This window comes from Brassica napus, chromosome A3, assembly GCF_020379485.1.
Source record: "Brassica napus cultivar Da-Ae chromosome A3, Da-Ae, whole genome shotgun sequence".
In the NCBI taxonomy this organism is placed as follows: domain Eukaryota; kingdom Viridiplantae; phylum Streptophyta; class Magnoliopsida; order Brassicales; family Brassicaceae; genus Brassica; species Brassica napus.
This window is the reverse complement of record NC_063436.1, coordinates 14180332-14193400: the sequence shown is the minus strand read 5'-3', so window position 1 is coordinate 14193400 and position 13069 is coordinate 14180332. Positions and strand designations below refer to the sequence as shown.

Below are 13069 nucleotides of genomic sequence, written 5' to 3'. Positions count from 1 at the left end.
CTTTTTCTATATATCTTCTCTTTTTCTAATTTTTATTATTTTAGATGTGAGAGGTTTTAAGCAAAAAAATAACTTAACAGATTATACTAAAATATAACTCAAGTTTTTTTTGTTTATTGAAGTTAAAATGTTATTGAAACCCATATCAACACATATTATATCAATAACTAAATTATTTTTCAATATCCATTCAAAACTTGTATAGAATTTTAAAAATATAATTGAGTACTGGTAACTGTCGAAAGACATATTTACTGTATCATTTTCAACTTCATAAATGTTTGAGACCGTAATTTAAAGTTTTGAACTTAAGATTATGTCATCTAGATAGTCCAATATGCCATAGAAATTTATTATATTATAATCACTAATATTACTTTAATTTTGTCTATATATTTTTAGAAATAGGTTCTTTAATTTTCATAGAATTATAAACTAAAAGAATTTTCTCTATAAAATTAATAAATATTATTTTATTAATTAACAAATTTTCTATAAATTAATCAATTGTTGAATTTTCAACATTATTAAATTTATAAATATTTACAAAAGATTATACATTATACGGAGAGATACCATTGCTAAAAAAAAACTACTTGTATTTTTGACAAATGTGGCTTATGAGTTAAATAATAGGAGTCAAATTATGATAAATTGGCATCGATTTTGTAAAGCTAAATCCGATGTTTTTACTTTTACTTTTCTGTCTATCACATTGTTTGTACTTTTGTTTTCACATTTTTAGGCCACAGAAATTTGAAGTTTAAGATGATAGGTTGAAAATATAATACCGATTTTAAGGAAAACAATAACAAAAATAAATAAAGAGTAACGAGAGAATATAAGTTTACAACTATGAATACAAATTTGTTCACACTTTACCATCATCTCAAGCTTTCTTGACACTCAAGGTTCATGGCTATTAACACGGCTATGAAGCTCGAGCATCTCTTGATGGTTAGGATCAACCGAGAGCGCCGCACGACAGTCCCGCAACGCACTACTAACATCACCATTGTGCTCATGGAAAGCCGCCCTTAAGTGAAGTAGATGGAGATCAGCTTTGAAGGCAATAGCTCGTGATAACTCCTCAATCGCCTCTTTCTCCTTCCGACTATCCATCAACACTAACAAACACCAAACACTATCTTCAGCATGACCAAAAAAACAAACAGAGCGTACGAACTGAGTTAAAGACTAACCTGCGGCTCGGTAACGGTAAGGATAAACCCTGAGAGGGTCTAACCGTGTGACCATTTCAAGATCAGATTTGGCTAGCTCACGGTCGCAGTACTCTGATCTTTTCTCGTAAGCTGATGCATTGTTTTGAGCTTTTTCAATAAGTCTGGTCATTTCTTCATAAGCAGCAGCCTTGTCGTTCCTAAGGAAATGGACTCGAGCTAGGCCTTGGTGCGCACGTGTGTGCCTCACTTTCAAAGCGTTTATGTAACAATCTGCAGCTAAGTCTAGCTTCTCACAATCCACATACACACTCCCAAGATTGTTTAGAGCCTAGAAACAAAACAAACAATATAAAGCAACTCTGAATCCGTACTAAGTACAGGACCTGAACATAGGCTAGTGAAGCATTGGCTACCAAAAAATTTAAGAAAAAATTACATATATATATAGGCCTCCAAATTATTTTAAATTTTTTTAATAAATTCTTATTAAATTATCTATATCTTTCAAAATCTTAGGACCAGCCCTGACAAGTGGTGGTGAACGAGGCGTACCTGTCCTTTCCGCAACCTATCAGAAGGGCATTTAAGAGCGTCTTCAAGAAGAGATACAACAGTTGAAGAACTCGATGGATCGAGGCTAGACTCTGCTAAGGCATAAGCTTGGAGAAAGTAGGCTTCGAATGATCTCTTGATTCTTATGGACTCTTTAGCCTTTTGAAGCCCTTCTTCACAGTGACCAGTGTCATATAAGATCCATCCTTCATACACCAGACGTTCGTGGTCACTCGAGGCGTGCTCTCTAGCTAACTGTAAGCTACGCATAGCTGCTTCAGGACATTTCAACCTGGTCAAAAGAACATGAGATGCTCAGTTACCACAAATGTTAGAGAAAATATATTTTAGTTTTTGGATTTAATTCTAAGATTATTTTGATGAATTATCAAAATTAGTTGTACAAAACAAAATAAATTAGACCAATTTGTGGATTTGTACTAACATTATTACTTAATTTAACATATTTAAACTATTTTAAATTGATTTATAATGGTTTAAACTGATTTGAGTAGTATAAAACGGATTTAAGAAAATAATGCATAGACCAGTTTTTAGAATCATGGTTACCACCTTAGGATGAAACTGATTGAGTACTTAGTTTACCTTAGGAGAAGCAAAGATTGCCTGAAGTAGAGAACACCTTTACAAGCATCAGCTTCAAGCATCTGATAGATCACTGAAAGAGAACCAATATCATCAACGTTAGACCATTTCTCATAAAGCTGCATCCAACAATCCGCCGTCGTCCAGCTCTCCACATGCTCATAGACCAGCGTCCTCAGCTGCCTCGCAGCTACTTTCCCATCAAACATTCTGTAGTCCGGACACAAAGTAAGAGCAGCCTGGATATCACGAAGCGCAGCTTCATAGTCATCCATACCGAGGTAAAGACAGAACCTGATCTCCAAGCACTCCAACGCAAGTTTAAACCCCAAGATCCTATTGATCTCCTCGAGCGCAGCCTCAGCGTTTTGTTCAGACATTAACTTGACAGCTCTATACATGTAAGGATAAGTCAAAGTCGGGTCCAGCTCAGTTGCTTTTTCAAGATCCTCGAGTTTCTTATCGCCTTCACAGTATAAAGACCTTTCTTGGTACATCCATCCGAGAGGCGGCGAAACGGAGGAGATCACAGAGGTTAGCTTCTCGTAGCCCCAAAGCTTATGGCCTTGGATGTAACCTATTCTCGCTAATCCAGTTGCTGAATACACATGGCCTAGATTAAACGCGGTTTCGAATGCTTCTTCTGCTTCACGGTACTCTTTCCTCAACAGCCTTGTGCAACCTAAACGATGAAACCCCAACACTCTCTGCCGATCACTCTCCGCAAAGTCAACCACTTTCTCCAAGAAAGACAATGTTCTGTCGGAACGAGGATCTAAACGCATTGAGACTTCGGTTAGACAAGAGTATAAAGAGAATGAAGCTTTCCCTGCCATGGTTGAGACATGAGATCTGTTGACACGAGTCAACGCCTCCACAACACGCTCATCAGTTAAACTTTCAGGCAACTCGTAAAGGAACACTTGCAGACACGACGCAGCTAAGATCGGGGAGCTCTCTTCTAACGCAAAGTCCATTAGCTCAACGGCACATTCCATGGAGGAGACCAGAGAAGCTAGCTCTCTGTCGCAAGCGTCTTTGAGTCTCTCGCAGCAGAACTTGTTAGCAAAGACCAAAACTTCTATTAAAAGATTCTTGGAGACTCCGATTAGAACATTAGCAACGCTGAAGTCTCTTACAACACGCATAGCGGAGGGGGATACATGGTTCTCTGACATGTCTATCTCGTCGAGAAGCGACTCCGTGAAGCTCCCATAGAGCATGGCGTGGAAAGGAGCTGAAAGGCTAGCAATCTTCCTTCTGTCACAAGCTATTCTCTCTTGTTCTATCTTAAACACAACGTTTCTTGAAATAGATCGCTTCACCTTCACGGATGCTGCCTCAGGGGAAGTAACCGGGAGATAAGATGCGATATCCAGCGGCACAAACTCTTCAGAATACTTACCGCAAGAAGAAAGCAACTCGGCGATGACTTCCTCTCCTTGTTTCTCGTACCTTAGCCAAGACCCAAACACAACTTTCTCGTGGACAGTTGTAGCTTCTTGCCAAGCTGATCTAAGGCTTCTCTGTCCGAGTTTGGTCTCTCCAAGACCTCTAAAGACTTGATACTGCAACAGATAGAGACTCGATCTGTCCTGCAAAGAGCAAGACTCAAGTTCTTCATGAATCTGAGCAAGAACTTCTACATAGTCAAGAGGCTTATAGTGAGGCAGTATCTGTGGCTCAGGGACTTTGATGAAGGATTCTCTGCACAGTGGACTACAAAAAGAAAGCAAAAGGTTAACTCCACAGCTTTAAGATAACCAAATGGAAGCAGGAGGAAAGAGAGAGAAACTTACGCAGATGAAGAAGCAGAGGAAGATAGCTTCCCTCTCTCAACTTGAAGCCATGACTGTGGATTCAAGGAATTGAGATGTGATTCTTTACTACAAGAATCAGATGGGTAAAAAGTCCTCATCTGACATAAGAGATGAAACAAATCCCAGATCTCCAGGATAGCCAGAGGATAATCAATACACTACAGCCTTTCTTCTCTATTTCACAGTACACAGCCTAAAGCTAAAAAAAATCTAAACTTTGAATTACAAGATCTTCCACCACCTAAAGCTAAATCATTTCTAAAGCACAAAACTCAATCGAAATCGCCATAGAACAGATACCCATTTAAGTGTAGAGCACAAAGATTACAGCTTTCTCGAGAAAACCCTAATCTTGCAGCAGAATCTTAGTGGCTCCCTCCAGGAGAACTGAAGCAAACCCAGAAAAGTCAAAGAGAAACCCACAAATCTAGGAAGGCTAGGGCATGAGAAAGTGAGAGTCTTTAACCAGTGAGACGAGAGAAGAGAGTTGAGTAAGAGAACCCCCCGGAGTTGCGCGAGTTTCTGCAATTTCGAAATGGCGAAAGAGGAAGGCCTAGAGAGAGAGAGAGAGAGTGGGAGGATTATTTCAAGTTTGAGCTTAAGGAGATCGAAGTGAAAGGGAGTGGGAAATAGATTTCCAAATTCACGCTTTTTCAGTACTCAGAGCTGTTTTGTTTCATTGGTACAAGGGAAAGTTTTTCTTTTTTTTCTCATATCCTTTTTCTCTTTTGGTGAAGATCTCAACACTCAACAGTAACCAGCACTATGGCCTCTGTTCTTTTTTCAAGAGATCTCCACACTAAACAATAACAATTAGTTTTGGTAGTCCTTTAATTTTCCAATTTAGCTTTTAGTGTACCTTAATCTTCTGTTTCTTGTTTATCAATTTCCAGATTTTATTGTATACTTTCTAGATTTAGTATAATACCGTAATAAATAGTATGATTTGAGTGTTTGACTAATGGCAAACTCTCAAACAAGATAAATTATATCCTTTTTTTTTTGAAACACATTTCATTAACTTAATCCAAAGTAGTTAGTTGGGAGCTATTAAGGCACCACCAACCTCTTGTTCTGATACATTCAATGCATTTTTGGCAAGACAATCTGCCATGGAATTCCTCTCCCGAGGTATCCAAACAAAGGCAACAAAATCAAAAGCTGAGATAAAGTAGTTAACATCAGCGATAATGCAATAGAGCTCCTTGGAAAGGGGTCCAGAGTTGAGAGCTTTCACTAGCTGAGCTGAGTCCAGCTCGAAGGAGGTCCGATTCCGTCCCTCTCCTCTGCATTGTTTCACTGCCTCGCGAAGAGCCAACCCCTCTGCTGCTAGTGGGGAAAGGACCGAGCTCGCTGAAGACTGGAAGGAGCGAGTCTCTGCTTCATCGAGAATAACCCACCCAAGACCTGCTTTCATCGAAACAGAGGACCAGGCTGCATCAGACCGAACAACAACCGTTCCAGGCGGGGATGGGTGTTGTTGAGGAGGCGATCTAAGAGCATTTGGGCTCTCTTTCTTCACGTCCTGACTCCATTCCCGAGCTAAGGCTATGGCCGACGAGAGAGTGTCCTCAGGAGGCGCAGCGTGTCCTTCAAATACAAATTTGTTTCGAGCTTTCCATATCGACCAGAGGACCCATGGGAAAAGAGACCCCGAAGTGATACCAGCGGGAGGGAGACAGTTAAGTGAGCATAAGGTCTCCCAGCTAGCCATCAAATCTATTATTCTGCTCACATCCAATGCCGTAGTGAACGGGGCGAGCTGCCATACCCTTTGTGCATACGGACATTGGAAGAAGAGGTGAAGAATAGATTCCGAGCAGCCACATCTCTTGCATCGATGATCCACAGGTACGTGTCTCTCCATTAGTCGTTCCCCAACAGGGAGAGCTCCTCGAATTGCTTTCCAAGAGAAAAGCTTTACTTTCGGTGCGCAGGAGATATTCCAGACTCTAGTTTTCCATTTGAATTGTTGATCGTCTTGTAGGTTCAGTCTGTCATCTTCGCTTGTAACAGCCGTGAAGTAACCGGATTTTGTTGAATATTCTCCTGATCTTGTGCCCAACCAGATGAGTTTGTCAGGAGCTCCCGTTAGGCTTGGATGAATTGCGAGAATTCTCTCTTCATAATCAGGTATGTTACGTCTGATTTTTTGGACATCCCATTCTTTTGTTTCCGGAATGATAAGATCCGACACCTTGAGCTCCAGTTGTGCTTCATTGGGAGGGCCCATAGGAAGTAGTTGACCATCCAAACTTAACCAGGGGCTCGTCCAAATATTAACCGAGGCGCCGTCTCCAATAATCCAGCCAAGATTTTGCACCAGAAGATCCCTTCCAAGTAGTACTGAGCGCCACCCATGAGAGCATGTCGATGATACTGAGACATCAAGAAGACCACTGTCTAAGCAATATTTCCCAAATAAAACTTTTCCAAGTAGACACGTTGGGTTTTGTAGGAGTCTCCATCCAATTTTCGCTAGTAAGGAGACATTGAAGTTCTGGAAATCTCGTAGTCCCAGCCCACCCGTAGCTTTTGGTTTGGCCATGCTCTCCCATGAGATCCAAGCCATCTTCTTGTTGTCTTCGTTGCTATCCCACCAGTATCGGGTTACTGCGGATTGAATCCGTTTGCACAGAGATACCGGTAGACTAAAACAGGACATAGGGTAGGAGGGCATGGCAGAGAGAACACTCTGCAGGAGCACTAGCTTCCCCGCCGCAGACAGGTACTTGTTCGATCGACCTCTCGCTTTCTGCTTTATCTTATCAACCAATGAGGAGAAGAGATCTTTTTTCTTGCGCCCAAAATGCTCAGGAAGACCCAAGTATTTTCCTACACCTCCTTCCTTTTCAATTAGTAATGCGCTCTTGACCATTTCTTTTAGCGAAGCTGGAGCTTTCCTTGAGAAAGTGATAGCGGATTTTTCTTTGCTGATCGATTGCCCTGATGCCTGTTCGTACTGGCTGAGGATGGTTTTGAGGGATGCACAATTCTCCTTGTTGGCTTGGAGGAAGAACATTGTATCGTCCGCAAAGAAGAGATGAGTAATCCGAGGGCATCCTCGTGCTACTTGAAGGCCTTGGAGGAGACCTTCTTCTTGCGCTCTGTTACATAATCCCGAGAGCACCTCGCTACACATAATAAATATGTAGGGGGAGAGAGGGTCTCCTTGACGGATACCTCTGCTCGGTACTACCTTCCCTCTAGGCAAGCCGTTAATGAGGAAGGAGTATGATACAGATGTGATACAATGCATTATGCATCGGACCAAGTTCTGATGGAAGCCCAGGCGGGTTAGCACCAGCGAGATGAACTCCCATTCGAGGCGGTCGTAGGCCTTACTCATATCAGTCTTGACCGCCATAGCACATCTCTGTGCCGCTTTGGACGTCTTAAGGTAGTGGAGTACCTCATGAGTGATAAGCACATTGTCTCCGATCGCTCGGCCAGGGACGAAAGCCGATTGATTCTCCGAGATCAGCTTCTCCATCATTGGTTGGAAGCGTCGGGTAAGGATCTTAGAATAGATCTTGTAGTAGACATTACAAAGTGCTATTGGTCTGTAGTCGGAGACTTTTTGAGGCTGGGAGATCTTCGGGATCAGCCGGATATGAGTGTCATTAATTCCACTCGGGAGGGGGGCGCCACGGAAAAATTCTTGCACCTCGCGGACAATATCAGGACCTACGTCCGTCCAATGTGTGTGGAAGAATCCCGCCGAGAATCCATCGGGTCCCGGTGCCTTGTCCGCATGAATAGAGAAAGCTGCTTCCCTTATTTCAGCTGCTGATGGTATCGCAATAAGTATTTGATTCTCAGCATCTGAAACAATTGGGTGGAGAGCCCTCCGAACAGTTTCCTCTCTATCTCCCGGGAGTGAGGTGAACAAGTTTTGGAAGTAGTCACCTATGACCGAGACAATCTCATCCTCTTTATGCACCGTTTGGCCATCATCCTTCTCTATCACCGAGAATCCGTTAGCTCGTTTTCTTGACTTTGTTATCGCATGAAAATAGCCAGTATTCCTGTCCCCCAACTTAAGCCATAGGAGGCGACTCCGTTGTTTCCAGTATTCTTCTTCCGCAAGGTAAGCTGCGTTGAGTGTCTCAGAGATGTTTTGAATGAGAGCTGTATCATTCACAGAGCTTGAAAGGGCCTCATTTAGCTCCCATTTCTTTTGTTCTATCACTTGCTGACTATTGCGCTGCTGTGATTTATTCCACTCTGAAATAGCAGAACGAGCTGAGCTGAGTTTCGAGGAGACCGTGGCCGTTGGGTTCCCACGCCAGGACTCAGATATGATGCGCTTTGCCTCGTCATTTTTACACAGTCTTCTATCATATCGGAAGATTCCTCTTCGTCGTCTCCTCCCTTGATCAAATATAGAAATCAGAGGCTTATGGTCAGAACTTTCGAAGCCAAGATATTCACATCTCGCTGTTGGGAAGCATTCAGCCCATTGCGTGTTCGACACTGCTCTGTCCAGCCTACATCTCACGAGATGATCACCTCGTTTCCCTCGCCAGGACAAGAAGTCCCCCGAATGTTGGAGGTCAAAGAGATCACCTTCCGAGAAGAAAGTACGGAGGTCAGAGAAGGAGCCCTCTGCCCGCTCTGGTCCCCCATCTTTCTCTTCCCTGCTTATTAAGTCATTAAAGTCTCCAGTGACAAACCAAGGCTCATCCCGATCTGTTGCATTAATTAGCAGATTGTCCCAAAGGGCATTTCGCGTGTTACGATCAGTACTAGCATGCACAAAAGAAGAGAAAAAGGTTTTTCCTTCAAAGGACACAATCGTGTCAATTACATGGGCATTCGCCTCCAAGATTTGTACATCAACTTCTTGTTTCCAGAATAGTCCAAGACCACCAGCGCCATGGCCTGTTGGTGGTACCAAGTGATGACAATCATACTTCAATCTCAGATGCTCTAGTTTCTTAAGCACCACTTCATTGGGATTTTTGGATTCCATAATGAAGATAATATCAGGATCATATTTCTTTGATATCTCTCCTAGGCGTCGAACTGTCCGGGGATTCCCCAACCCTTGACAGTTCCAGCTCGCCATCGCTAAGGAGCGGGGAGGGACGGAGTCCGAAAATCCATCCTTCGTCTGGTAGAGCGTGGAACGAGGTTGATGATTGGGGCGTGATCTGAAGCTGTGCTACCAGTCGGGCGCTGAGCAGCTCGAGATGTTTCACCCTTCTTTGATTTACCAATCTTTTTTCCTTTTGATGTTCCCGCGTTTGTTGACATATCCTTTCTGCGAATAGGGGACGGTTTTGAGCGGGAGGTAGTTCGCCTTGGCGGAACAGCAGCCACCGGACCTTTAGATTTTTCATGTCTTGTCTTTTTCCCCGGGGGACGACCCGGTTTGCGTTTAGCTGCGGATAGGTGAGGAAGGTCAGTTTCATCATCTATCGCCTCGGCTGAAGAGATAGGTCCCAGGCGTTGAGTTGCTGGAATGCGGTCAGCACTGTGGTCCAGAGACAGAAGACTCTGATCTTCATATCTCTCACTTTCATTTGGAGGAGGGCCGAGTCTTAGAGTTGCCGGTAGTCTGTCTCGACTTTCTGAGTTTTGATCATTTGTGTTCTCCTCAGCATTGGCAGCTATTATTTGAGAGGCTGGTCCTATCCTCTTACTGGATGATCGACGTTCGTGGGAACGAGATTCAGAGTGTTGAGCATCCAGGTTAGTTCTAGAAGTACGAAGAGCAATACGTAAGGCCGTTTCTTCTAGTTGTCCACGTTCCTCTGCTTGCTTTGCTCTTTCAATTCTGACTTCTCTTTCTGAGGGGTCGGTACACTTAGTATACTGCAGAAGAGCATGTTTTGCCTCGCCTCTAGCCTCTTCCAATATCTTCTCAGAGAAGTGAGTTGGGTCCCTAGCCCGGGGAATCCCCCTTTCGGATGACCCATTAATCTGTTTTGGTGAGGCTGAAGTGGCTTCTCCGGTTCCTGATCGTTCCTTAGGAATCTCTCGATAATAGCTTCTGCTCGGGGGAGCCGGAGGGTGCCTCTGGTGGGCGTTTCCCCGGAAAGACAGAGGAGGATGTTCCCGATAGCTTCGCGATCGATCGTCATTTCTATAGGTACGTCGCTGATTAGATCTATTCTCCCAATCTTTTGGGTTGGATTTGTAAACTCTGTGCTCTGGTTTATCACGTCTACCTTTCGAGGCAAGTCTAGATTTTTCATCACCATTGTTAGAAGCAGAGAAGTGGTAAGGGGGGGTGCTCTGGTGGCTTTTTCCTTTGGCATTCGGATCATTATGAGCAGAGGAAGCAGAGATTCCTCTTGTAGGAATAGCACTCTGATTCGCAAGAGTCATGTCTTTACCACTTCCTTCCCCTTGGGCTGATTGTAAAGCCTTTTTCTCCGCTCTAGCCACCAGGCATTCTTTAAGCTCGTGGTCGAGTCTGAGGCATTTAGAGCAATGCTTATCCAGACGTTCGTAGAGTAGTGTGGTAGTAACCGAATCACCATTCGGAAAATCGACCACAGATGTTTTGATTAGAGGTAGCAAACCATCAATGTGAACCCTCATCCTCGCTGATAGGGGGGTTATATCGGCTTTTTCATAGAGGCCAATGTCTTCTCCAATGACCCTGATGATGGGCTCTGTCCACAGGTGAACCGGGAGTCCTTGCACTTTGACCCAAAAAGGAATCAGAGACGGGAAGTTTGGGGAGACAGTGGGCTCCCATCGCTGGAGGATTACCATCCATCGCGCATAGTGGTATGGCCTTTGATCTAGAACAGCGAGCAAGTCTGATTCCAATTCAAACTGAAATTGGAAGAGGCCATTACCCAAGTCAGCTCCTATTGGCTTGAATTCAGTCTTCCAGTGCTCTGTGAAAAATGGTATAAGAGACCACACTTTTTGGATGGATTTATTAGTGACTCTCCCAATAAGCGTTAGAGAATGCTTTCGCAGCAGTTCTGAGTTGTCTGGTAAGGGAGCTTTGACACGGGCCAACCGGGGAGGTTGCTGAGAGCTCAGATCAATTCCTTTCCCCTTTTCAGCCGACGAAATTCTTCGATGAGCCATGATTCTCGCAAGTGAGAACGATTTACTGACAGCTGCCAGTTACTTGTGAGTGAAATAGCGTCTACAGGCCACAGGGATTCCCCCAACGCCGAGAGGTTATGAGGAGTAAAATGAAAAGGAGATTTGCTTGTTCTGCTTCGAGAAGGTAAATGAAATAGAGCGATTCAGCTGTCTTAAAGGGAAGACGTAAGATGTCAGTACCAGGAATCCCCAGTTCGACGTTCAGAGATTCGATTAGGAACTACAGAGAATCCTCTGTGAGTTTCTCGAGACAATGGAGGGGTTGTAGCGAGACCAGCGTGAGAGACAGGGGAACTCCATTAAAGTTTCTATCGTCGGTGGGAACGAGTTCAGCGGTGGTCGGCGGGCCCGTCGACCGGAGTCGCAGGCGGAACCCGGTGAGAGTTCTCCAAGAGCTGTCTTTGGACTGCTAGATAATTCCCAAAGAGGGAATAATTTGAATTGGCAGAGAGGTGATAAGAAGTCTGCACCAATCAGAGACAAAGGACCGAGGGATAACAGGAAGGAGTATCCGTGGGACCGTTGACTAAGGACCTATCTCGCAAAGAGCGTCTGGGAGAGAAAAAAGATCCTCTTCTCTTATATAGATAAATTATATCCAAATTTAAAATTCTTGTAGTGTCGGCAAATACCAACCCTTTATGGCAAAATATTAATCGAATGGTTCACCATCGAATTATGATGAAACCATCGACATCTTCCATTAGTTAGACGTGGATATATTTGAAATTAAAAAGGTAAATCCATATAGAAAAAAACATACATCTTTTGGAACTAAGAGAGTACATGATTAGGAGAGATAGATACTTCTCAGGAAATTCATTGTGTCCGTTTGTAATCTTTAATAATTGAAAATTGGATAAATCCTAAAACGAACGACAAATTTTAACTAATAGTTTGATTTTTTAGTTGTGTAAAATGCTTTATCAATTCATATGTTGGTCACTTGGTTGTATTAACTCTACATACGCCCATTTGAGCTTCAATCTTTCAGATATGGTTTTACACCCAAAACAGCCTCTAATCTACAAGTACAGTCGCCAAATCTCACTACAAAAATAAATAAAAGTTCAAAATATACAGAATGATAATAATTATAGGGAATAAGGGATACATTTTCTTCAACATTAAAACTCAAAACATCTACTACTGTCACAAACTACTAAAAGACAAGAAGAAACATACGTTTGTGAAAAGCTTCACACAACAGTTCCAAACACAGAAAATAGTTTTTTTTTTCTTTTTGAACTGCAGAAAATAGTTATCACTGCGTAACAAACACAACCAGAGATAGTAGGAGACAAAGAAACCATAATAAAGCATCAAAAGCAGAGCAGAGTAGCAGCTTCTATAGGTCCCTGTTACAAAGTCATAAACTTGTATAAAGCTACATATCCAGATTCATTAGTTGGGAGATTTTGCTGTAAAATTTACCTGGTGAGCAGATTAAGCAGGATCAAGAAACTCCAAGGAAACTTCGTGTGTTTCAGGTATCAAGATGGATGAAACTCATCAGTGTTACTAGAACTTCCTATTCCCTTCTTCCTTTACAAAAAAAAAAAAAAATCAGGAAAAGAGCTGAAGTGTAAGATTTACATCTCTAAGGCTTGAACAAAATGAACTAGACGGAAGAGAAAAGATTAATAGAAAAAAATATGGACAAGGGAAGAGATAGAAAAGGTAAGAAGACAAAGATCCCAAGAGGCGTTCGAGCGTAGACACATAAACCTAGCTTCTATCTAACCCACTTAAGTAAAGAAGCCAAAGGAAGAAAAAAAGACAGCTCTAAAGATAAACTATACAAAGGACAAAGAACAAATGCTAATACTC

The 13069-nt window shown here is 42.7% G+C and overlaps 1 protein-coding gene across 1 annotated transcript; it reads right to left on the bottom strand.

Moving 5' to 3' along the window:
• Positions 1 to 755: 755 nt before the first annotated feature.
• LOC106438687 (ETO1-like protein 1) lies at positions 756 to 4955 on the bottom strand. Its single transcript, XM_013879937.3, has 5 exons — positions 4142 to 4955; positions 2343 to 4061; positions 1737 to 2028; positions 1203 to 1512; positions 756 to 1127 (listed from the first exon to the last, which is right to left on the bottom strand). The coding sequence occupies exons 1-5, from the start codon at positions 4258 to 4260 to the stop codon at positions 907 to 909; spliced, it is 2661 nt and encodes an 886-aa protein (XP_013735391.2). The 5' UTR covers positions 4261 to 4955; the 3' UTR covers positions 756 to 906.
• Between the last annotated feature and the right edge of the window lie 8114 nt (positions 4956 to 13069).